The sequence below is a fragment of the Siniperca chuatsi genome, linkage group LG14, assembly GCF_020085105.1.
Source record: "Siniperca chuatsi isolate FFG_IHB_CAS linkage group LG14, ASM2008510v1, whole genome shotgun sequence".
NCBI lineage: Eukaryota > Metazoa > Chordata > Actinopteri > Centrarchiformes > Sinipercidae > Siniperca > Siniperca chuatsi.
The window spans coordinates 27,916,206-27,940,330 of NC_058055.1; the positions used below are offsets into that span (position 1 = coordinate 27,916,206).

Genomic DNA, 24,125 nt, shown 5'->3' on the forward strand with positions numbered 1-24,125 from the left:
ATGCTCTGTTTCCTCCTGTTGGTCTGATAGAAACTCCAGCGAGCGGCTGTTTGAGGAAACTACTGAGCCTTTTTAAACATCAAACTTTATATCTGTGTTTTTAAAAGATTCACGTCTTCAGCGGGAACCAATGGGCTCGCAGCTGAGAGCCGCAGACAGGAAGTGAGACGGCACATGTTGTTGTTTTGAGTCTGAACATGGGATTTATTGACGAGGAGAAAATGACAGAATATCACAAGACTGATCATCCAATTAAACATAACGATGTTAAGCAGCAACAGTAAACTGGTTGTATCCCGGCGAATGTAATTTAAAGAGCTCTGCAGGTTAAACTTTTTATTATTATTATTATTTCACTCTACGTGGGTTTTTATTCAAGTCCGGTTTTTAAAAACAGAAATAAATACAGCCAGTCTGTAACCGAATAAAAAAACAAAATACAAGAGATTCAAACTGCTGACACTGACACACACACACACACACACACATATATATATATCTTATTTTGAAAGAACATTTACATTATTTGTTTTATTTCCTTTGTTCAGTGTCTTCAGCCAGTAAAACATCCTTTTCTCTCTGCTTCACCGTGAAACTGATGAGACACTTTGATCCTTTTTAAGGCCGCGAGCAGAGATGACTGAAGTTAAATCCGGATGGTGTAGGAGTCAGAGTGGGTGACGTAGCGGACCCAGCGCTGCGACGGGCCGGGCTGGACGGGCGACAGGCGGAGGAAGCGGATCTGCAGCCCCGTGGCGGTGAGCTTGGGCAGCTCGAAGCTCAGACCGACCGGACCGACCTCCAACATGGAGGCCGAGCTGAGGCCGGGCACCTCCAGCTGAAAAAACAGGAGGATTTCATCACAGAGATAATTACGAGTCTGTCCCGAAACTGCGCGTGAACACCGTCTGCTCCACCTGCTACGTCACGATTAACAGCTGCAGTTTGGTGCTGATGATGTGGATAAGCAGTTGTCACTTTCGCCTGCCTGCCGTAAGTTATTGCTGTAACGTGAGACAAGATAAAGGCAGCAGATTCTCACATTTAACAACCTGAAACCATCAATTTTTTTGGCCTTTTTGCTTGAAAAATTATTAATCAATTATCAGAATAGTTGCAGATTAATTTTCTGTCGATCGACTAATCAATTTATCGACTAACATATATAAAAACAATTTATATGCGAAGATTTGAATATGATAATAATAATAATAATAATACAATAAATAAAACAAGAGTCTGCAGCCTGTGAGGCTGTACTTTGGCACTCCGGTGCTTTGAGCTAAATGCTAACGGCAGCATGCTAACATGCTCACATGCGGATGCTAAACAATGTTCACCAAGTTAGTTTATCGTGTTAGCATGCTAACATGCTCACAATGACAACGCTAACATGCTGATGCTAACCAATGTTCACCAAGTTAGTTTATCATGTTAGCATGCTAACATGCTCACAATGACAATGCTAACATGCTGATGCTAAACAGTGTTCACCAAGTTAGTTTATCGTGTTAGCATGCTAACATGCTCGCAATGACAACGCTAACATGCTGATGCTAACCAATGTTCACCAAGTTAGTTTATCGTGTTAGCATGCTAACATGCTCACAACGCTAACATGCTGATGCTAACCAATGTTCACCAAGTTAGTTTATCGTGTTAGCATGCTAACATGCTCACAACGCTAACATGCTGATGCTAACCAATGTTCACCAAGTTAGTTTATCGTGTTAGCATGCTAACATGCTCACAATGACAACGCTAACATGCTGATGCTAACCAATGTTTACCAAGTTAGTTTATCGTGTTAGCATGCTAACATGCTCACAATGACAACGCTAACATGCTGATGCTAACCAATGTTCACCAAGTTAGTTTATCATGTTAGCATGCTAACATGCTCACAATGACAATGCTAACATGCTGATGCTAAACAGTGTTCACCAAGTTAGTTTATCGTGTTAGCATGCTAACATGCTCGCAATGACAACGCTAACATGCTGATGCTAACCAATGTTCACCAAGTTAGTTTATCGTGTTAGCATGCTAACATGCTCACAACGCTAACATGCTGATGCTAACCAATGTTCACCAAGTTAGTTTATCGTGTTAGCATGCTAACATGCTCACAACGCTAACATGCTGATGCTAACCAATGTTCACCAAGTTAGTTTATCATGTTAGCATGCTAACACGATAAACTAACTTGGTGAACATTGGTTAGCATCAGCATGTTAGCGCGTTGTCGTGCGCGAGCATGTTAGCATGCTAACACGATAAACTAACTTGGTAAACACTGGTTAGCATCAGCATGTTAGTTGTCGTCATTGTGAGCATGTTAGCATGCTTAACACGATAAACTAACTTGCGTGAACATTGGTTAGCATCAGCATGTTAGCGTTAATGAGCATGTTAGCATGCTAACACGATAAACTAACTTGGTGAACATTGGTACATAGCATCAGCATGTTAGCGTTGTGAGCATGTTAGCATGCTAACACGCCGCAATGACAACGCTAACATGCTGATGCTAACCAATGTTCACCAAGTTAGTTTATTGTGTTAGCATGCTAACATGCTCACAATGACAACGCTAACATGCGGATGCTAACCAATGTTTACCAAGTTAGTTTATCGTGTTAGCATGCTAACATGCTCACAATGACAACATGCTGATGCTAACCAATGTTTACCAAGTTAGTTTATCGTGTTAGCATGCTAACATGCTCACAATGACAACATGCTGATGCTAACCAATGTTTACCAAGTTAGTTTATCGTGTTAGCATGCTAACATGCTCGCAATGACAACGCTAACATGCGGATGCTAACCAATGTTCACCAAGTTAGTTTATCGTGTTAGCATGCTAACATGCTCACAATGACAACATGCTGATGCTAACCAATGTTTACCAAGTTAGTTTATCGTGTTAGCATGCTAACATGCTCGCAATGACAACGCTAACATGCGGATGCTAACCAATGTTCACCAAGTTAGTTTATCGTGTTAGCATGCTAACATGCTCACAATGACAACATGCTGATGCTAACCAATGTTTACCAAGTTAGTTTATCGTGTTAGCATGCTAACATGCTCGCAATGACAACGCTAACATGCTGAAGTGGAGGACGGACTGAAGAGAAGCTTAGCTGCTAGCACGGCTAAACAATGCGTTACTTGTTTCGGCGTGTGCGTGCGTGTGCGCGGTCACCTTGAACAGCGCAGAGAGTTGTGTTCCTCCGGGGAAGCGAGGGATCGTCCAGTCGACGGCTCTGCTCTGCAGCTTCAGCTCGGCGCTCTGATCCGGACTGCTGAGCTCCTGCGACAAACTGAACCCACAACACAAACCACTTCACCTCAACTGACCCGTGTACACCTCTCCACTGCGACCTGCTCATCCACAGTGAAACATTAAAGAAACTACAGATGACCCCCCCCCCGAGGAGATCAGAGGTCACGGGGGGCTCAGATGTTCCCGCGGTGGTGGTGTTACAGAGATGATCCGGGTGAAGCGGTGAGGCAGAAAGGCTTTCACAGGTGAGCACGCAGAAGGTGATTTGATAGATAATAATCCCGAGAGGGCTTTCAGGTGACGCAACTGTTGTTTTCAACATCAAACATGAACAAAGAGCTGCAGAGGGACTTTCAGTCAGGACTGGATGGTGCGTTTATGTGCATCGCGGTTTGACAGGTGTCCTTAAAGTCCTGCAGGCTGTTGCAGCAGGACTTAAATGTAGCTTAATTTGAAGACAGTGGAAATATTTGCCCCCCTGATGAAAGCCTTTCATAGTTTACATACATGATTCTTCATAAATCTACCTGTAAATACAAGACATTCACGTTTATTAAAAGGCGTGGTCAGCGGTTCTAATCCAACACGCGTCTTTTTGTCAAATTCAGCGAATATCTCCTCTCGGTCCGCTAGCTGTGCGTTCAGTGCGAGCGCTGAAAAAACTCTGTAAACGGGAAACACACAAAGAGGCTCGGACCGAGCCGCACAGCACTATTCCAGCCATGTTTTGTGTGTCAGGTGACGTTAAACGACTTTCTAGTTTGCCAAGATCTGCTGCTGTTGTGATGTTAGCTATAGCAGCAGGAGAGTTGTGAGCGTCGCTGTCTGGAGCTGCTGTGCTGGCTCTGGGAAACCGTTTCGTCCTCTCTGGCTGTTAGCTTCACAGCAGCAGCTGTAGCGTCTGCTAACCCACAACCGAGCTAAGCTAACCCACAATCTAGTTCAGCTAACCCACAACCTAGTTAAGCTAACCCACAACCTAGTTAAGCTAACCCACAACCAAGCTAAACTAACCCACAACCTAGATAAGCTAACCCACAACCAAGCTAAACTAACCCACAACCTAGTTAAGCTAACCCACAACCTAGTTAAGCTAACCCACAACCGGGCTAAACTAACCCACAACCTAGTTAAGCTAACCCACAACCTAGATAAGCTAACCCACAACCTAGTTAAGCTAACCCACAACCGAGCTAAACTAACCCACAACCTAGATAAGCTAACCCACAGCCGAGCTAAACTAACCCACAACCTAGTTAAGCTAACCCACAACCTAGATAAGCTAACCCACAACCTAGTTAAGCTAACCCACAACCGAGCTAAACTAACCCACAACCTAGATAAGCTAACCCACAGCCGAGCTAAGCTAACCCACAACCTAGTTAAACTAACCCACAACCGAGCTAAACTAACCCACAACCGAGCTAACGTTAGTTACATTACTTGCTGTGTCGTTGTTCGCTCTGTATCATGGTATTTGTCATTTTATTGGACTTCTCCAGAATCACATACTCCACCTTTTACAACTTCCGTCATTTGTTTGCCAAATGAGTATCAACATAAGCTGCTGTAACTTAGTTTGCACTGACTGATGGGGGGGGGGGTTGACGACATCTGCCGTCATTTACAATCCTGAAACTGTTTTAAACATCAATTTCTATTCTCGAATGAATTAAAAGAAATAACTAAACTAATGCTGAAGAAACTTTGCCAAGATCTGCTGCTGTTGTGATGTTAGCTATAGCAGCAGGAGAGTTGTGAGCGTCGCTGTCTGGAGCTGCTGTGCTGCTCTGGGAAACCGTTTCGTCCTCTCTGGCTGTTAGCTTAGCAGCAGCAGCTGTAGCGACAGTCTGCTAACCCACAACCTAGCTAAGCTAACCCACAATCTAGTTCAGCTAACCCACAACCTAGTTAAGCTAACCCACAACCTAGATAAGCTAACCCACAACCTAGTTAAGCTAACCCACAACCAAGCTAAACTAACCCACAACCTAGATAAGCTAACCCACAACCTAGTTAAGCTAACCCACAACCGAGCTAAACTAACCCACAACCTAGATAAGCTAACCCACAACCGAGCTAAACTAACCCACAACCTAGATAAGCTAACCCACAACCTAGTTAAGCTAACCCACAACCAAGCTAAACTAACCCACAACCAAGCTAAACTAACCCACAACCTAGATAAGCTAACCCACAACCGAGCTAAACTAACCCACAACCGAGCTAAACTAACCCACAACCTAGTTAAGCTAACCCACAACCTAGTTAAACTAACCCACAACCGAGCTAAACTAACCCACAACCGAGCTAAACTAACCCACAACCTAGTTAAGCTAACCCACAACCTAGTTAAACTAACCCACAACCTAGATAAGCTAACCCACAACCGAGCTAAAACTAACCCACAACCTAGTTAAGCTAACCCACAACCTAGTTAAACTAACCCACAACCGAGCTAAACTAACCCACAACCGAGCTAAACTAACCCACAACCTAGTTAAGCTAACCCACAACCTAGTTAAACTAACCCACAACCTAGATAAGCTAACCCACAACCGAGCTAAACTAACCCACAACCTAGTTAAGCTAACCCACAACCTAGTTAAACTAACCCACAACCGAGCTAAACTAACCCACAACCGAGCTAAACTAACCCACAACCTAGTTAAACTAACCCACAACCGAGCTAAACTAACCCACAACCGAGCTAAACTAACCCACAACCTAGTTAAGCTAACCCACAACCTAGTTAAACTAACCCACAACCTAGATAAGCTAACCCACAACCGAGCTAAACTAACCCACAACCGAGCTAACGTTAGTTACATTACTTGCTGTGTCGTTGTTCGCTCTGTATCATGGTATTTGTCATTTTATTGGACTTCTCCAGAATCACATACTCCACCTTTTACAACTTCCGTCATTTGTTTGCTGCTGTAACTTAGTTTGCACTGACTGATGGGGGGGGGGGGGTCATTTACAACCCTGAAACTGTTTTAAACATCAGTTTCTATTCTCGAATGAATTAAAAGAAATAACTAAACTAATGCTGAAGAAACTGGCCCTTGGTTAAACCTCAGCCGCCTGTCTGAAAATGCGTGCAAACGATGCCGCGTCTCCACCAGACGTTGGCTGCGATGCAGTTTTGTTGTTTGCCAACTGAAAAGAAGTCGAAGAAGAAGAGATTTAGCCGTTTTCCCCCACTGTGGGCAGACGTCTCGACTAAAGCCACCTGGAAACGCTGGTGTGGATGAAGGCAGTTTTAAAAATTAGACGCCGCAGCCTCATTTCACCTCCCGCAGTGAGACGGAAACAGTGTACGTAAAAAAGATACAATTCATCACTCGTAAATAATTTACCTCAGAGCAGCGTGCACACACTTTCAGATGCAGGTGAAACGATGAGGTAGACGTAACATATAAAAAGGTGAGAGACGTGATCTTACAGTAAAACATTGTTTGTTAAGACGGCGTCGTCCCTCATTCGTCCAGGAGTGTTTTCTATCGTAGAAAAGGTTTCAGTCGTAGTCGTCTGGACGCTGTTTTCAGAATCAAGACGTTTCGGCTCCCATCCGGAAGTCATTCTCAATTGTGAAAATGGTCTGAGAACTCAGAAATTTAAGCTACTCTGTGTTGCTTAAGCCCCGCCCTCAGGGAGGAGTCTACCTGAGTGTCTGTTGATTAGCTAGTTTCACCTGAAACTGACCTAATAGTTTCCATGATGGCCCAGTAATCAGTAATCAGGCCTATTGTTTTCTGGCTGCACCTCCCTCATCACTGTTAAGTACCTGATTAGCATGTGATTGGCTTGACCACGGTGTTAACACACTGTGGTAAACTTTGGGCAGATTGAATCTCAGACCACCATTTCTGTTCAAAGAGGGGTTTTCTTTTTTCACAAAAATGGCTTCTTTGACTCCTCTTTCAAACCAACTCTTCTCTCTACTTAGAATCTCCACCTCGCTGTCTTCAAATGTGCGGTTTGTAGCTTTTAGATGCAAACGCACGGCGCTCTGCGATCCCGAGTTAGCGTGTCGTCTGTGCTGATAAAGTCTTTTATGAAGCGGCTGTTTGGTCTCACCTGTGTACCGTTCTTTGCAGTTTTCCTCACTGCACTGAATGGAGTAAACTACACTGCTCTGTTTCTGTGTGGGCATCTTGTCCTTAGGGTGAACGAGTTTCTGTCTTAAAGTGTTGCCTGGTTTAAAGAAAACAGGAACATCCTTTTTTTTATTAACACACACTCAGGTAGACTCCTCCCTGAGGGCGGGGCTTATGTAACACAGAGTAGCTTAAATTTCTGAGTTCTCAGACCACTTTCACAATTGAGAATGACTTCCGGATGGGAGCCGAAACGTCTTGATTCTGAAAACAGCGTCCAGACGACTACGACTGAAACCTTTTCTACGATAGAAAACACTCCTGGACGAATGAGGGACGACGGCGTCTAAACAAACAATGTTTTACTGTAAAATCACGTCTCTCACCTTTAATATGTTGCGTCTACCTCATCGTTTCACCTGCAGCTGAAAGTGTGTGCACGCTGCTCTGAGGTGCGTGCGAAGTGGCGTACGCATAGTTTCTGTGCGTACACATCATTTCTACATCTGGCCCCTGGTGCTTTAAGACTTACACACTCTGGAGACGTTTTGAAAAACAGTTTTAGTCCGGACGGAGGGTTAAAATGTGGACGTGCTCCATCTCTAGTCTAAAACTACTGCTACAGTATAATAGCTACATTGAATGGCTGAGCACCTGGCCTTTCACCCATCACTGACTTACATTTCCATGTCTTTAAATAACAAACTACGAGCGCAGCTCATCTGTGATGCTTCCTATTTTGTTAATGTTGTTTCCTATTTAAAACCCGAGCTGCACGCGTAACAAGACACAGCTTTTAAATTCTGATTTCTGGCGACTTCCTCTGTCTGGACTCAACCTTCCTCTTCACAGAGTCGACCTAATCGCATGAAAGCTACAGGAAATAAACAGCAGAGTCATATTCAAAGTCAGACTGAAGCGTGCGCGGGTCCGAGGTCGAGTTCGGGCTGCAGCTGGAGGTTCTTTACATGCCGTCCGATTTCCATAACAAACGTCCGTTTGGGAGAGCAGCTGCATTTGAATGGGAGCGTCTCACCTCACAGAGCCTTTGGGAACAGGGACGGTGGCACAGACGTTAATGGCGGCGCTGCAAAAACAAAACAATGAATCATCATCATCATCATCATCATCATCATCATCACTGTCAGCATCTGCTAATCCTCAATATGTTTATTAACACTGTGTCACCAGGTGCTCGCTGATCACCTGTCAGGCTGTGGAGGCCGGACTAACTTAGGTGCATTTTAGAGGTACTTGTACTTTACTTAGTAGTCTGAGATCTTCGGGCAGGGGTCTCCTGTCTGATCCTGAGTCCAGGATGGAAACTAAGGGGGACAGAGCTTTGGCCATCAGGGCCCCGAGGCTCTGGAACAACCTGCCCGAAGACATCAGGCCGTCTGAGTCAGAGTCTTCGTTTAAGTCTCGTCTCAAAACACATTTTTATCTGAAAGCAGATCCTGATTTTACCTGAACTGGCTGCTTATTTTACTGCTTTTGTGTATTTCATGCGTTTTATTTCTTTATATTTCGTCATTCACTGTGGTATTTTATTTCTCTTGTTGTGAAGCACTTTGTACTTTGTTTTGATAAGTGCTCTAAAAATAAAATATTATTTATTACTTGAGTATTTCCATTTTATGCTTCTTCACCACTACACGTTGTACTTTTTACTCCACTACATTTGTATGACAGCTGTAGTTAGTTTTCAGATTAACAAAACATTACGTAAGCGTATAAAAAACAAAGTAAATTTATTTAAACTCGGTGTGCAGCCGTGTCTCCTCGTCACGTTTCTCTGAGCAGCGAACAAAGAGACGTTTTGCCTCTAAACTGTTCGAGGCTCAGAGACGTAAAACTGTCAAACCGTTCACAGACTAAGTGAAGATCAGACAAAGTCCAAAAAACTGAAAACAGATTTGTGTGTCGGAGCTTTTCTTCTTCTTCCTCTCACATCAACCATCTGACGACCGCTCAGATTTATCTGGGAGAGGAGAGATTAAAAAAACAGAACAAGATCCTGACTTTTAGTCCCTATTCATGAGTCAAGCGCCTAAAACATCCTACATTTCCCATAATGCTCGACTCAGCAGCCTCTTTCATTAGAGCCCCCCTGCCTCCTATCCAAGCGGAGATAACCCCGATGACATCACTATGACATCACCAGGGTGCGTCTCGCGGCTCCTCTTGACGAGTAAACTGAACTTTACGGACAGCTGGTGGACTGCCCCTTAAAAACAACGCGCCTGGCCGATCTGTAGACAGATACTCCAGCTGTTCTTCTTCTGTGGTGTTTCTGACAGGCGAATTATTAAAAACACACACACGCGTTATTGATGAACCGACCTCTTTGGTGGCAGATCACAGCGAAGCTTCAGGTACATCAGCAGCCTGCAGAGGAAGAACATCAACTGTGATCAACAAGGTACTTTTTATTTATGTACCTTTATTTTAAACCAAGAAATAGTAAAAAAAAAAAAAAAAAAACCACCCAAAAATCCTAGGCAACAAGAAAAATGGCGATTAAAAGTAAAAAAATAACACTCAAAGCAAATGAATCAGCTAAAACAAGAACAGCTGGAAGTGAAATAGGATGATTAAAGATTAAAAAATGAGGTAAGCTTTAGATGTTTCTGCATGTGTCGCAGATAATAACATAATGTTCTCTAATATTTTGTATAACGTACTTTTACGCCTCTAATTGTACGTGTTAGAATTCACATTTAAGCCCATTTTATGCCTCTGATTGTTTTATTGTTAAATTATATTACTGGATTATTGTTACTTGACATAAATTTACTACAAAGTAAATAGAAGCTCACTGATTAACACGTTAATCTGTACAAAAAGTGTAAAAATAACAATTCGCCACCTCATTCGCCAGATTATTTCTCGGCCGGGACCAGTAAGCCTCCGCTGGTTTCCTGGCGACTGAAATCGTACTGGCCAAGAAACAGCACAACAAGAAATTGTTTTACGCTTTGTTTTTATAACGGATTCAACAAACGGGATGTAACGTGTTAATCCGGGAGCTTTGGAGGCGGACGGAGCCAGGCTAGCTGTTTCCCCCCCGTTTCCAGTCTTTATGCTATGCTAAGCTAACCGCGGGCAGACGCGAGGGCTGATCGATCTTCTCAAGAAAGCGTAAGTGAGCGTATTTCCCAACATGTAAAACCAGTATACTGACACGTGATGATGGCCAAAAATTGTAATAAAGTGATATTGAATTCTAAGAAACGACGTGTTGACGCTGAAGCCGTCCTGTTTGCTGTTAAATGTCCGTCTCAAACGTACACAGACTAAACTAAACAGAGCCAGAAAGGAAGAGCATGTGACCAACAGCAGATCTGCACGTTAACCGGACTGCGGGACTCTAACCTTCCTCCGCTGTCTCTCTCGATGGCCGGGAAGAGGCGGAACGGAGGAGCTGCAGGCAGGTCATCGCTCAGCTGGTACTGCATCACTGTTTGCTGCAACGGGAGCATTAAGAAGATGAAGAGGAGGCAGGTATAAGGGAGGAAGAGGAGGAGAGAGAACTACTGATTTAAAAATCAACACATAAGTGAGCTGTATTGTAAGAGAGGCACGTGAGCGAAAACAAGTTGGATTTTAGTTCAGTAGTGAAGTTATAATGTTTAGACGAACTGAGATTATTATTGTCGTATCGTCGCAGCAACGAGGTATAACCAGTTCGTCGCCTGTTGATGTCAGAGTGGAATTTATTCACCTGTATGTTTTTAGGCCCTAAAAAGGTAGATAAACAACACGTCAGCGGGCTGATATTATTGGCCGACAGCAGCTCATTGGCCTGAGCGATGGCGTGAAGACGCAGAGACCCGACGTGAACCGTGAGCACAACAAACCGATTAACAAGGAGGAAGGGAATCAGTCTAAACCCCGACGGGATTATGTTCATTTGTGGAAGTGATTTGTAATTAATGTGCGTTACGCTCCTTTAAAGGCATGAATCTGGGAAAGACGCTTAGTGAGACTTGCACCATATTTAAGCTCTGCAGCAGGAAAACAAAGTGGTTATATATGAGAGCTGATTAGTATTGAGCACTTTGTTTTGTAAGATTTGGGCAGCACTACAGGCCCCTCGGGGGCATTTACACCCAGTTTATTAGGTACAGCTAGCTTAAACTAACGTCTAATCCAACAGTCCTGCAATAAATCCTCCCTTCGTGAAGGTTATACTGTTCAGTTGGTGCTGAAACTGTTACGGAGACGTGTTGATCGACCCGTAGTTGAAAAGTACTTCCTGCAGCTCTTCCTTTCAGCCTGCGTAAGGCTCCGGAAAATCCTACAAAACGAGGACGGGCAGGCTGTTTGCAGCCTGAGAGGCGAAAACCGGGGCAAAAAGTCCTCAAGCTGCTGCTCGTTAAGCTTGTTGCTCTGAACGCACCGTGTAAAAAAACTGAAACTACGCCCTCGATTGAACGCCCATGACAACTGGGCAAAAAAAAAAAAAAATAAAACTGTCCAAACTCCTGAGGAAGATCATGAAACGATGGAAAGCTCCAGAAAAGCTACTAAACAGACCTTGTGGTGAGATTTTTAGTCAGCTGTTGTTTCCAAGGTGAAGAATGAATCTTTCACTCTCATCTGTATTGTTGTTGAGCTGTACTGTGCTATACTGAGACCCTCACGGATATAAACGAAGCTACAAATCGTCCTTAAAGTGTATCAGCACTTTGATTATCGACAAAAAGGCACAATAAACGAGTTTTACAGCCGTTTGACTCGATGCACTGGGAGGCTGCGGAGGTCTTACTGGACTCTAACTGGACTCTTTCCTCAACTACATCTTTGTAACTTTTAACCTGAAAGGACACTTGTTTTGTTCACCTTACTGCAGTTTGCACATGTGCTTAAAAAGGGCCACGCTTGTTACTTAATACTTGTGTTCGACACCTGTTTTTGTTTGTAACGCGTGGTTCGATCGCGTTCTGCCGGCGTGACATGCATAAATAAGGGATCGGTCTCTCCCCGTCGAAAGCCTTAACCTGCAGGGAAGGAAGCCGGCCGGATGGGGCCAGCGGGAAATCAGCAGTGTTCAAAGTCTCAGCAAATTCAAAAGTCCAGATCAACAAGCAGAAATAAAAAGTACGAAACCACAGAAAGCCAACGAGCGAGCAGACGAGAGCACCTCTCCCTGGCTCGGGCAGAGCCGGAGGATCCGGCGGCTGTCGAACTCGTCCAGTCGGACCGCCTGGTGGAAGCTGCACTCATCGACACGAACAGCGGCTCCGTAACCTGAAGACGGAAAAACGGATTCCAACACCTCAAAGCAGTTAAAGCCAAACCTTCAAATGGCTGGAGAGGATTGAAACGTTGTTTAAAATTCACACTTTTCGATCGTAAACCTTCCAATAAAAACAGATTCATGCGTCCTGTGAAAATTAACCGTTGATCAATAAAACACAAAATATTTAACATATAAATCTAAAGGGTAATAAAACCATCAACCATTATCATGTTCATGAATCAACAGAGTGCGTGCAGCTTTCAGAAAGCCAAGAGCAATAAGACTTTTAAATTCACCGTGAAACAAGTTAATAAATAAATAAACAAACACCAGAATAAAAGACACACGTGTGTCTGTGAAAAGTGACACAGCTACTGGGAAAAAAACAACAGCAGGAAATTAAATGTTGGAGGAAATGAGGTGTACCTGTTTTAAATAAAGCTGACGGGATAAAAACATGTTCTGTCTGTCAAACTGGTTTAATGTTTCTCTGTGTTTGAATGAATGAATGGTTTTATTTTCATGTCTGTTTTTTTTTTTTTTTTTTTATTCGACTCATCCCTCCTGGATTTATTCAGACACATTAATCAGATAAACCACCTAACTGAGCTCACAGCAATACGAAGAACATCTGCACATAATGTACAAATATAAACGCAACGGGGTTCAGTTAAAAACACCGTTCAGTGAACGCAACACATCCAGTGTGAGCTTTCTTTTAGCTTTCGGAGGCGTTCGATGACATCGTTTTGTTTTAATAATAGTTGTTTTTTAAATTTTCTGACTTTATTTGCCTCCTAAAATGTTTTAATCCCGGTTCATCCATGTGAAGCTCTTTGTAAGTCTGTTATTATTATTATTTATTGTTATTATTTGCTGGGGAGGACGTGACCCCCGCCGCCCTCAGCACTCTCTGCAATGACACGGTTTCTAAATAACCTCAAACACATCTTTGATCTTTGTGTGTGTGTGTGTGTGTTTGTGTTTTACCTCTGAGCTGTGACTTGCCGATGCTGAATTCCTCATTCAGGCCGATTCGCATTTCTGTTAAACGAGGACAGCATGTCAGATTTCGGACACGTCAGCAGGCGTAGAGTCTGCGTAACTTTCATTTCTATAAAACGTCGTGACGTCGAGAACACATTTCACATCGTAGAAAAGGTTTCAGTCGCAGTCGTCTGGACGCTGTTTTCAGAATCAAGACGTTTCGGCTCCCATCCGGAAGTCATTCTCAATTGTGAAAATGGTCTGAGAACTCAGGAATTTAAGCTACTCTGTGTTACATAAGCCCCGCCCTCAGGGAGGAGTCTACCTGAGTATCTGTTGATTAGCTAGTTTCACCTGAAACTGACCTAATAGTTTCCATGATGGCCCAGTAATCAGTAATCAGGCCTATTGTTTTCTGGCTGCACCTCCCTCATCACTGTTAAGTACCTGATTAGCATGTGATTGGCTTGACCACGGTGTTAATACACTGTGGTAAACTTTGGGCAGATTGAATCTCAGACCACCATTTCTGTTCAAAGAGGGGTTTTCTTTTTTCACAAAAATGTCTTCTTTGACTCCTCTTTCAAACCAACTCTTCTCTCTACGTCGAATCTTCACCTCGCTGTCTTCAAATGTGCGGTTTGTAGCTTTTAGATGCAAACGCACGGCGCTCTGCAATCCTGAGTTAGCGTGTCGTCTGTGCTGATAAAGTCTTTTATGAAGCGGCTGTTTGGTCTCACCTGTGTACCGTTCTTTGCAGTTTTCCTCACTGCACTGAATGGAGTAAACTACATCGCTCTGTTTCTGTGTGGGCATCTTGTCCTTAGGGTGAATTACAGAGCGCCTGGACGAATGAGGGACTGCACCGTCTTGTTTTGAAGAATACATTTCACAGTAAACGTAGCGCACTTTGCAGTGAATAGGGAGTGATTTCGGACGCAGGCGGCGTCTCTGATTGGATGTTTCTCACAGATGTTTTTCAGCTCAGTGTCTCGCCGTTTGTGCGTTTCACGTCCATCGCAGTGTTGAAATGATCCAACAGCTAACATCGGCAGCCTGTGCACCCGATACGACTCTGCCCTCCTTCACGTTGGGTTCACATCTGTCGGCACCTCTGACGTTTAAGTCGACGTTACATTACCGCCACTAACTGATAACGGCTAATAACTAACTAAACGCCACCGACAACCTGGGAGGAAAACTAACGCACCATCTGTCTGGTTTTAATGGCATGGCATTTAATGGTGAGGGGGGGGGGTCCTACAGTGTTTAACTCACCAGAGCAGCTCGGCATGTAGCACTTGACTCTGATCTCTCCCTCGACGTCTGCCTTCATCAAAAGTCCCTGCAGCACCCGGCAGAGAGAAACCAGGTTACTGAAACAGGTGTTACTGCGAGCGCCAGCGCAGGGCGGCGAGGCTTCAGAGGGCTAAATTTAAGAACGATCGAAGTCTGGAACTGAGACTTGACATTACATAATAAATGGCAGTTCTAATAAGCACATTAAGGATATTTTAAGACTTTTAAGGAGCGCAGATTTGGATGATTTAAGTGTTTCAGACGGCGATTGCTGCCGGCATCACGTCCACGTTACTCACGTTGGAGCCGATGACGACAGACATCCTCTCAATCACGTCCACAAATATCTCGCTCTTCCCTCCCTGGAAAAACACACACACACACGTATGGAAACTGTGATGGTCTGTTCAGTTTGTTTCAGGAAGTCTACAGTCAAGCTGGGACCGGACTACTTCCTGGAACATGTCAGTTATTTTAAAAAACGCCCAGTCCTGTAAAAAGCAACTCAAACACACTTAGATGGCACGTGCTTCTAACAACTCTGACCAATCCTGGAAAAAAAATTATCGAATTTCATCTATAAAATAAACATTTAAAATGTCCAAATTCACTTGAAACTTTGTAAAATTCAAAAACTGGATTTAGGTTTTCTCCAACAATCAGCACGTTGGTTTCTGCGCTTTAATACAGAGATTCAGATTCAAACTGAAAACATTTTCTTTCATCAGACCTACAAATCTAGAGGTTTGTGCAGCCTCGACAGAGGTTCTTCTTTTGGTTTAAATTCATAGGATCATCGTGTCCCGTTTGCTCGTCTTTCTGTTCTAAAAATGCTGAAAATGCTGTAATGATCACATCTTAAACGAGCCGCTGATTTAAAAAAAACAAAACGTCACACTTGGATATGAAGTTCTCCGTTTTCTACACTTAATTCCAGGTAGTTCCAGGGCCTTAAACTGCTCCCGTCTCTGGCTTGTTCATGGTCATGTGCGTTTTGCTAAGAGACAAAATTATACTCCTGGAAAATGACTCACTCCTAAAAGTCCCAGAAACTCCCCCCCCCCCAAACTTGTACAATACATGCTGATCCTGGATATTTTGTTTAACAACTAAAGTGAACTGGAAAATAAAGAGACTGAAGGACTGTCTTCGGGACGACAGGTGTGACGCTGCGTACCTGCTCTCTGCTGGACTGGATGGGTCTGGTGGCTGCGGAGCTCGGAGCCACTTTACTCTGCTGTGTCTCCGCTCCGAACTGCAAAACAACAACAACAACAACAACAGAGCTGCTTCAACTGTGCAAAATGCATTCAAATGCATTTAAAGCCACACTGACGGGTCAGTGGACATCTTCATCATCGATGAACACACATCCAGACAGTATACGTCAGTGTTTTTCAACCTTTTTTGAGCCAAGGTACATTTTTTCCATTGAAAAATAAATAAATCATAAGGCACACCACCAACCGAAAATGTTAAAAAATTAAACTCTGTAGCCTATATTAACAATATACAGTCATTCTTATCAAAGTGTCTTGAAGTCTTTTATGATCTTTCATATTTCTTCTTTAAAATGAGACGGCGTCGTCCCTCATTCGTCCAGGAGTGTTTTCTATCGTAGAAAAGGTTTCAGTCGCAGTCGTCTGGACGCTGTTTTCAGAATCAAGACGTTTCGGCTCCCATCCGGAAGTCATTCTCAATTGTGAAAAAATGGGACGGGAACTAGAAATTTAAGCTACTCTGTGTTGCTTAAGCCCCGCCCTCAGGGAGGAGTCTACCTGAGTGTCTGTTGATTAGCTAGTTTCACCTGAAACTGACCTAATTGTTTCCATGATGACCCAGTAATCAGTAATCAGGCCTATTGTTCTCTGGCTGCACCTCCCTCATCACTGTTAAGTGCCTGATTAGCATGTGATTGGCTTGACCACGGTGTTAATACACTGTGATAGACTTTGGGCAGATTGAATCTCAGACCACCATTTCTGTTCAAAGAGGGGTTTTCTTTTTTCACAAAAATGGCTTCTTTGACTCCTCTTTCAAACCAACTCTTCTCTCTACTTCGAATCTTCACCTCGCTGTCTTCAAATGTGCGGTTTGTAGCTTTTAGATGCAAATGCACGGCGCTCTGATCGCCATTTTTGTGGAAAAAGAAAACCCCTCTTTGAACAGAAATGGTGGTCTGAGATTCAATCTGCCCAAAGTCTACCACAGTGTATTAACACGTGGTCAAGCCAATCACATGCTAATCTGATAAAGTCTTTTGTGAAGCGGCTGTTTGGTCTCACCTATGTACCGTTCTTTGCAGTTTTCCTCACTGCACTGAATGGAGTAAACTACATCGCTCTGTTTCTGTGTGGGCATCTTGTCCTTAGGGTGAAGAGTTTCTGTCTTAAAGTGTTGCCTGGTTTAAAGAAAACAGGAACATCGTGCTGTCTAAAGATCCTTTGTAGTTTTTCAGACAGTCCAGATACATAAGGGATGGAGACTCCGTTCCTTCTTGGTTCAGTTTCACTTTTTTCATTTCTAGTTCCCGTCCCATTTCTTCACAATTGAGAATGACTTCCGGATGGGAGCCGAAACGTCTTGATTCCAAAAACAGTGTCCACATGACTGGGGACTGAAACCTTTTTCTTCTTTCAAATAAAAAGTGCAATTAACGATATACAGTCATTCGGAGACTTCGCTCGAGGTCACCGCCTTTGCTTTCTTTATTCATACTAGGGCCTTCATCTGGGTCCGAATTTTTGCCCAGGGCCCAGTTCGGAGTTTACATTTTTTCCTTTTGTAAAACTTCTCCGTCACTGCCACCTGTCGCATCCAGGCATCACTAATTCTCTTGTCTCAAAACACAAGGCGACCAGCTCCCTGCTGCCACCTACTGATACGGAAGAGCATGACACGGTTACTCTGCCGGTCACTACGCGGCACAGACACTCGACAATGGCATATTATTTGCAGACAATAATTAATTGGTTTTCAAAAAAATGTTTTTTTAGACCAATTAGGTGAAATTGAATAATTTTCCACGGCACACTAGTGTACAGCGGCACAGCGGTTGAAAAACACTGGTGTATGGTAACACTTGATTTAAAGTCCCCCTATTCAGCACTACATAAACATGTAATAACACTATAATGTAGTGTTAAGCACATATAAGTGTTTATTAATGTACTTGTTAACAACTGTAACTCCCCCTGTGGACACCCATAAGTTTAATGAATGACAATATAGTAAAACACAATACATGTTGACAAATAATGTCAATTAAGAGGCACTTAAAAAGTCCTAATATCTGCCTCCAACTACTTCTTATAAATGCTAAATAGGGACTTAAAGGAAAATGTTACCCTAGATTTTTGATTGTTTTGGGAGTCAAAGCTGTAGATTTGGACTGAAACCGCTGAAAAGCAGAAAATCGCAGAACATCAGAGTTTGTAATTTGTTTCAGGTTTGTTTCTCATGAGAGAGACCAAGCTGAGATCAGAACCTCCGCGACCTCTGACCTCTGGTCTAACGGTCTCGGGCGCTGTTACGTACCAAGCCGACGTTGCTGAGGTCAAACAGGCTGAACGGCCTGGACGAGACAGCTTCGGTCTGGATGAAGTTCTTCAGGACGTCAGAGGACGTCGTCTGGATGTAACCAAAGTCCTGACAGACAGACAGTGAGAGTCATTTCCTCTTATCTTCTCACTACACTGCAGCTGTTACAGCTCACTCTGTCTCCTCTGTCTTTACAGAGACAGTTGGAGGAGCTTCCTTGCATCCGAAGCCTTTTCACATCTTAAAGAAAGGAGGTCTTCAGGAGCTGCACCAGGACCCGTATCCTAACCTGTAAGGCGTCATCAAGGACGCAGCTGAATCTAATCATCTACTGTTTTAAATTGTATATACATTAATTGCTCGAGCAGCGAGTGGCTAGTCCGTGTTTACTTCCAAATGCGACCTGCTAGCTATAGCTAGAATCCGAATCAAATACTTTGTTGATCCCCGAGGGGAAACTCTTTTAAGGGACTGAAGCTATTTATCAAAGCAAAAATATCTAACCTAGATAACTCAGTTACCTGTAATATCTGCACATACACATGTAGCCTTGATAGAAAAGTGGTGCTATTTAAAAATGTTGCCGCTGTTTAACCCTTTCAGGCCCAGGCTACTCACATTTATCAGCACGTTTTATTTTGAAAATGAAGAAAAATTTGACGTGAAGAGTTGCGTTCAAGGTGTATGATGGATTATAAAAACATGATGAATTTAGGTTCGCTTGGGAAAAAAGTGTTACAAAATGCATTTTATCAGAAGGCGTCAGACGTGCGAGCTGATTACAGAACAGAAACACAACTGACCAGCGACGTCTGGGAGGTTTCTGGTGAAAGTGAATTACTTACTAAAGCATCATAACCAATAAACAACAGGGTATTATTACTATTCAGACACAACTGGATCGTCAGAATAACACGGGGAGGCGTTACGAGCATCGAAGTTCGTTGTGTTCGTAAGGATCGGGGCTATTGATACGCTGATTGACAGCGAGACCAATCTGGTCGTGTGCAAGCCTCACTTAAACTATCAAACCACACCTGTGAGAAGACTACAACCCGTCGTCATAATTCCTACTTTGCGGGTGAGAGTTTGGCAAAACGTCGCACTCTCAACGCGAAAGTCGCAGCGTGCAGCTTCATTAACAAACTCTCAGTCCGATCGTGACTCTTGATGACGCTTTGGGGTTGCACATTTAGCACCGCCCTACGTCTAGCTTGCAGGGAGACTCACCACGACCTCATCCAGCAGCTCGTAGATGAGGGCGAAGTTCATCTGCACCGACTTCTCCGACAGGCTGCCACAGTAATCTTTAACCAGAGCCGCCAACCTGACAACACAGAATCACACGGACATGTTCGAACGGGTGCATCCTCGTTGTTCACCAGGTGCACTGCAGCCAGATTAGAACAGATTATCAAATCCACTTACTCAGACCAAATGCTTTTGAATCCTCGTTGGGTCTTTTGGGTAAATATTCAAAAAGGTAAAGCAAACGACTTCTCAAAAATCATTTTGTCATATTTCTGATATCAAATTATTATTTTTTACTTCTTCCAATAGAAAACTGCACGTGAACGTAAAAGGAACAATAAAACCGCCAGATTTTTTAATTTTCCCTTCTCCGATCAAATCAAACTGTCAAAGACAGTTTTGATCGGGACTTGCTTCTTTAAAAAAAAAAAAAAAAAGTATTGTTGACTTTGTTTTGTCTCTTTTTTTAATTCAAATTGTTGTTTTATACTTTAAATGATCTCGATGTTTGTATTCTATCTTCCTTACAGCTTTCAGTAAGTCACGTGGTAAATACAGCTATTAGAGACTTACTAAGATTACAAAAAGAAAACCCCACACACCTGTTGAGGAACTCGATGACGGTGAAGGGGGAGGAGTCAGCCGTGGTCGTGGCGACCCAGTACAGTCCTCCCTGCCTGACGTGGACGAAGTGAAGATCTTTGTGACTCTGCAGAACAAAACACAGGATTGATGTTGCCTTTAAGAAAAACCACGATGGAAAATCTTTTACTGTTTTTAAAAACTTTTATGCTCCTGCTATTATTAACGTTCAGACTTAATTCAGTTCTCTGCTTGGACGGTTTTCCTTCAAGTCCGTCCAGTTTCGGAGGAAAATAAAATCCCTGTTTATGTAGAAAAGGTTTCAGTCGTGGTCGTCTGGACGCTGTTTTCAGAATCAAGACGTTTCGGCTCCCATCCGGAAGTCATTCTCAATTGTGAAAATGGTCTGAGAACTCAGAAATGTAAGCTACTCTGTGTTGCTTAAGCCCCGCCCTCAGGGAGGAGTCTACCTGAGTATCTGACCACCATTTACGTTTAAAGAGGGAAGAGTTGGTTTGAAAGACGAGTCAAAGAAGCCATTTTTATGAAAAAAGAAAACCCCTCTTTGAACAGAAATGGTGGTCTGAGATTCAATCTGCCCAAAGTTTACCACAGTGTGTTAACACCGTGGTCAAGCCAATCACATGCTAATCAGGTACTTAACAGTGATGAGGGAGGTGCAGCCAGAAAACAATAGGCCTGATTACTGATTACTGGGCCATCATGGAAACTATTAGGTCAGTTTCAGGTGAAACTAGCTAATCAACAGATACTCAGGTAGACTCCTTCCTGAGGGCGGGGCTTATGTAACACAGAGTAGCTTAAATTTCTAGTTCCCGGTCCATTTTTTCACAATTGAGAATGACTTCCGGATGGGAGCCGAAACGTCTTGATTCTGAAAACAGAGTCCAGACGACTACGACTGAAACCTTTTCTACGATAGAAAACACTCCTGGACGAATGAGGGACGACACCGTCTCATCCCTGTTTATGATTAACACATGATACTACATGATAACGGAGCATTGTTGTGAAGGTTTGAGAGTGAAGCTGCAGGTGTAAGGAGGCCCTCTGAAATCAAACGCTGCTCCTTTAAAAAGGCCTCGTGACGCCATAACACACACACACACACACACACACACACACACACACACAGACACAGACACGCATGGCGTTACCATGACGACCGGAGGCTGGTCTCCGGTCAGCGCTGCGATCTTCTCGTAGAAAATACTGACGACGTCACTTCCTGCTTCTCCGCGGACTGATGGTCAGGTTTAAGAACTTTTATGACAAAGCAAAACAGAAAGTAAAACAAGAAGCGGCACGGCGTCGATTCGTCCGCGTTGCTAAGCTGCCATTTTGCAGAAACACTCCAAAATACACAGATGCGATGCGGGATTTCTTCCACACACTGTGACTGATTCTGGCATCACAGCTGCAGAAACACACTTTGTCTTAGCAGAGATGTAAACGTGGTTTCCCCCAAACGATTTCAGCACAACTAGAGCAACTGTTCACTATGTGCCGCCGTCTGTCTGACCAAATCCTGATGAGTTCGCAATCAGCCTGTGAAGTATGTGTCGTGTGACTGTACACAGTCGCACTGAAGTCTGAAACTGCCTGAAATGTGTGTGTGTGTATGTTAAGGGTTAGGGATGGGTTAAGATAAAGCTTTATTGATCCGCAGAGGGTAAACTCAGGTGTTGCAGCAGCACAAGGAGAGAAATAAGTAGAGATGAATTTTAAAAAAATACATATTTCGAAGTATTTAGAATAAAAATAAGAATAGAAATAAACGTAAAAGCTATACAAGAGCAATGAAACCGTAAACTACAAGGCAAGCAGTTCACATACAAACTGATCCGTAAGGCCGGTGACATTGTGGGGGTGGAGCTGGACTCTCTGGCGGTGGTGTCAGAGAGGAGGATGCTGGCCAAACTACACGCCATCTTGGACGGCGTCTCCCACCCGCTCCATGACGTGCTGGTCAAACAAAGGAGCACCTTCAGCGGAAGACTCATCCCCCCACAATGCACCACAGAGCGCCACAGGAAGTCATTCCTGCCTGTGGCCATCAGACTCTTTAACTCCTCCCTCTAAGTGTCAGTCTGTATGACCCGAAGTCACTAAACTGGACATTGATCATTAACATCTCTGCAATGCTTGAATAATTGTGCAATATTTAGTTTTTCCTATTTATTATTCATACCTCCATTACTGCTGTTGCACCACTACTTATTACTTATATTATTAAATTGCATTATTATACCGGTAAACCCACTTTGTACTTCACACTTATTTTATCTTATACTTATACCCACCTGGTACTTAATTTATTTTCTGACCTGTATTATAGTGTATTGTATTATATTTTTTGCTAGTACTTTCTCCTGTGTGCACTGACGTAAAGGCGAGCTGCTGTAACAAAGAGTTTCCTTTCGGGGATCAATAAAGTATTTCTGATTCTGATGCACAGCACCTGCGACCAGTGTTGTACTTTAATTAATACTGTCTCAACTGAAGTGTTGTGATTAGTAGCTAAATAAAGTGCATGTAGACTCGATACCATCTGTAACAGCAAACACCAGAATAATATATGATGAAGTAACGATAATTAGTGTTTGTACAATGCGTGGCGTGAGTGTGAGTATAAATGTGTGTCAGTCAGGGGACAAAATCAAATGCACATTTTTGTGTTTTGGCCTCTGTTGTTTTTAGTTGCGGGGCAAGAAGGTGAAGGATACAGTCCTTATAGATGAGGTGGTCGCCCTTTGAGGACAAGATGAAGACCTGAGAGATCATCCTGCTGAGAGACGGACAGGCAGAAAAAGACGAGACAAAATCAATCAATTATAGCTCACATTCATCAAGGTGGATGACCTGTCGGTGACAGCCTATTTGATAGAGTCAGTGTCAGTCGGCAAAATATGATTTATGCTCCTTTAACTGAATTATTTTTAAACATCTGTAATACGCAGATTCACTGTGGATGGCTGTTTTCTAAGATGGTAGCTAAAACCAGCCAGTAGCACCGACATGCTCCGGTTTTTTGTTTGTTTGTTTGGGGAAAAGCTCCCACCAAACTCCACTCAATATTCTACCAATTTTTAGGTGTCCTTGTCACACAGGTAAATTTCATATATATATATATATATATATATATATATATATATATATATATATATATATATATATATATATATATTTAATCCACTAAGCAGTTTGTCGGTTATTCACACTCCAGTGTTCACTTACATGAACCAACATTAACAAATTATACGAGTCAGAGAAATTCTTGAAAATGCTTTTAACATGAACATTGTGTTTGAAAACGAAGGAAGTTAAATGGACTTTAAGCACGCGAAAATTAGCTATTAACACTCCTTTGAGTAGCTGTAACTTCAGTTACTGCTTTACTTACCCGCAGTAGACTTGCAGTGAACTAACGCTAAATGTAAAGCAGTGAAAATAATAGATTACTTTAACTATTTATTAAGCCATGAATGTCAATGAAAGCAACAGTACTACTGCTAAAGCTAGCCTGGCTAACCGGGGAGCGGACGTTAAAGTTAGCTACCGCAGCATAACTTAACTTCTAATAATTCACATGAGAGGAGTCCATGATACACTGCTCAGCGCTGATTGATTTCTACAGGAAAAAATGTGAAGCATTAAAAGCTCCGCTGAAATACAACTTAAATATGTCATTAGCTTCCTTGCTCTAAAGTGACAGACTAGTGTTTACAAACCGGGTCAGCAGACCTGCAGCTTCTGCGTCACAGCGCCACCTGCTGTACGGGCGGAAACGCCGCACGTTTTTACA

General features: G+C 43.1%; 1 protein-coding gene across 3 annotated transcripts; it reads right to left on the reverse strand.

Annotated features, from left to right (window-relative positions):
* Positions 1 to 180: 180 nt before the first annotated feature.
* On the reverse strand, positions 181 to 24,045 carry ap4m1 (adaptor related protein complex 4 subunit mu 1). Of its 3 annotated transcripts, none has more exons than XM_044221204.1 (16): positions 23,724 to 24,045; positions 23,047 to 23,105; positions 21,478 to 21,563; positions 20,320 to 20,426; positions 19,697 to 19,793; positions 18,464 to 18,574; positions 16,104 to 16,181; positions 15,226 to 15,288; positions 14,906 to 14,972; positions 13,631 to 13,684; positions 12,542 to 12,648; positions 10,771 to 10,862; positions 9,739 to 9,783; positions 8,432 to 8,482; positions 3,212 to 3,329; positions 181 to 838 (listed from the first exon to the last, which is right to left on the reverse strand). In XM_044221204.1, exons 2-16 carry the CDS (start codon positions 23,102 to 23,104, stop codon positions 647 to 649), a joined length of 1,326 nt encoding a protein of 441 aa, XP_044077139.1. In that variant the 5' UTR covers position 23,105; positions 23,724 to 24,045; the 3' UTR covers positions 181 to 646. The 3 variants fall into 3 exon arrangements, with proteins under 3 accessions (XP_044077139.1, XP_044077138.1, XP_044077140.1); XM_044221203.1 differs by having other exon boundaries at positions 23,047 to 23,108; XM_044221205.1 differs by lacking the exon at positions 18,464 to 18,574 and having other exon boundaries at positions 23,047 to 23,108.
* Between the last annotated feature and the right edge of the window lie 80 nt (positions 24,046 to 24,125).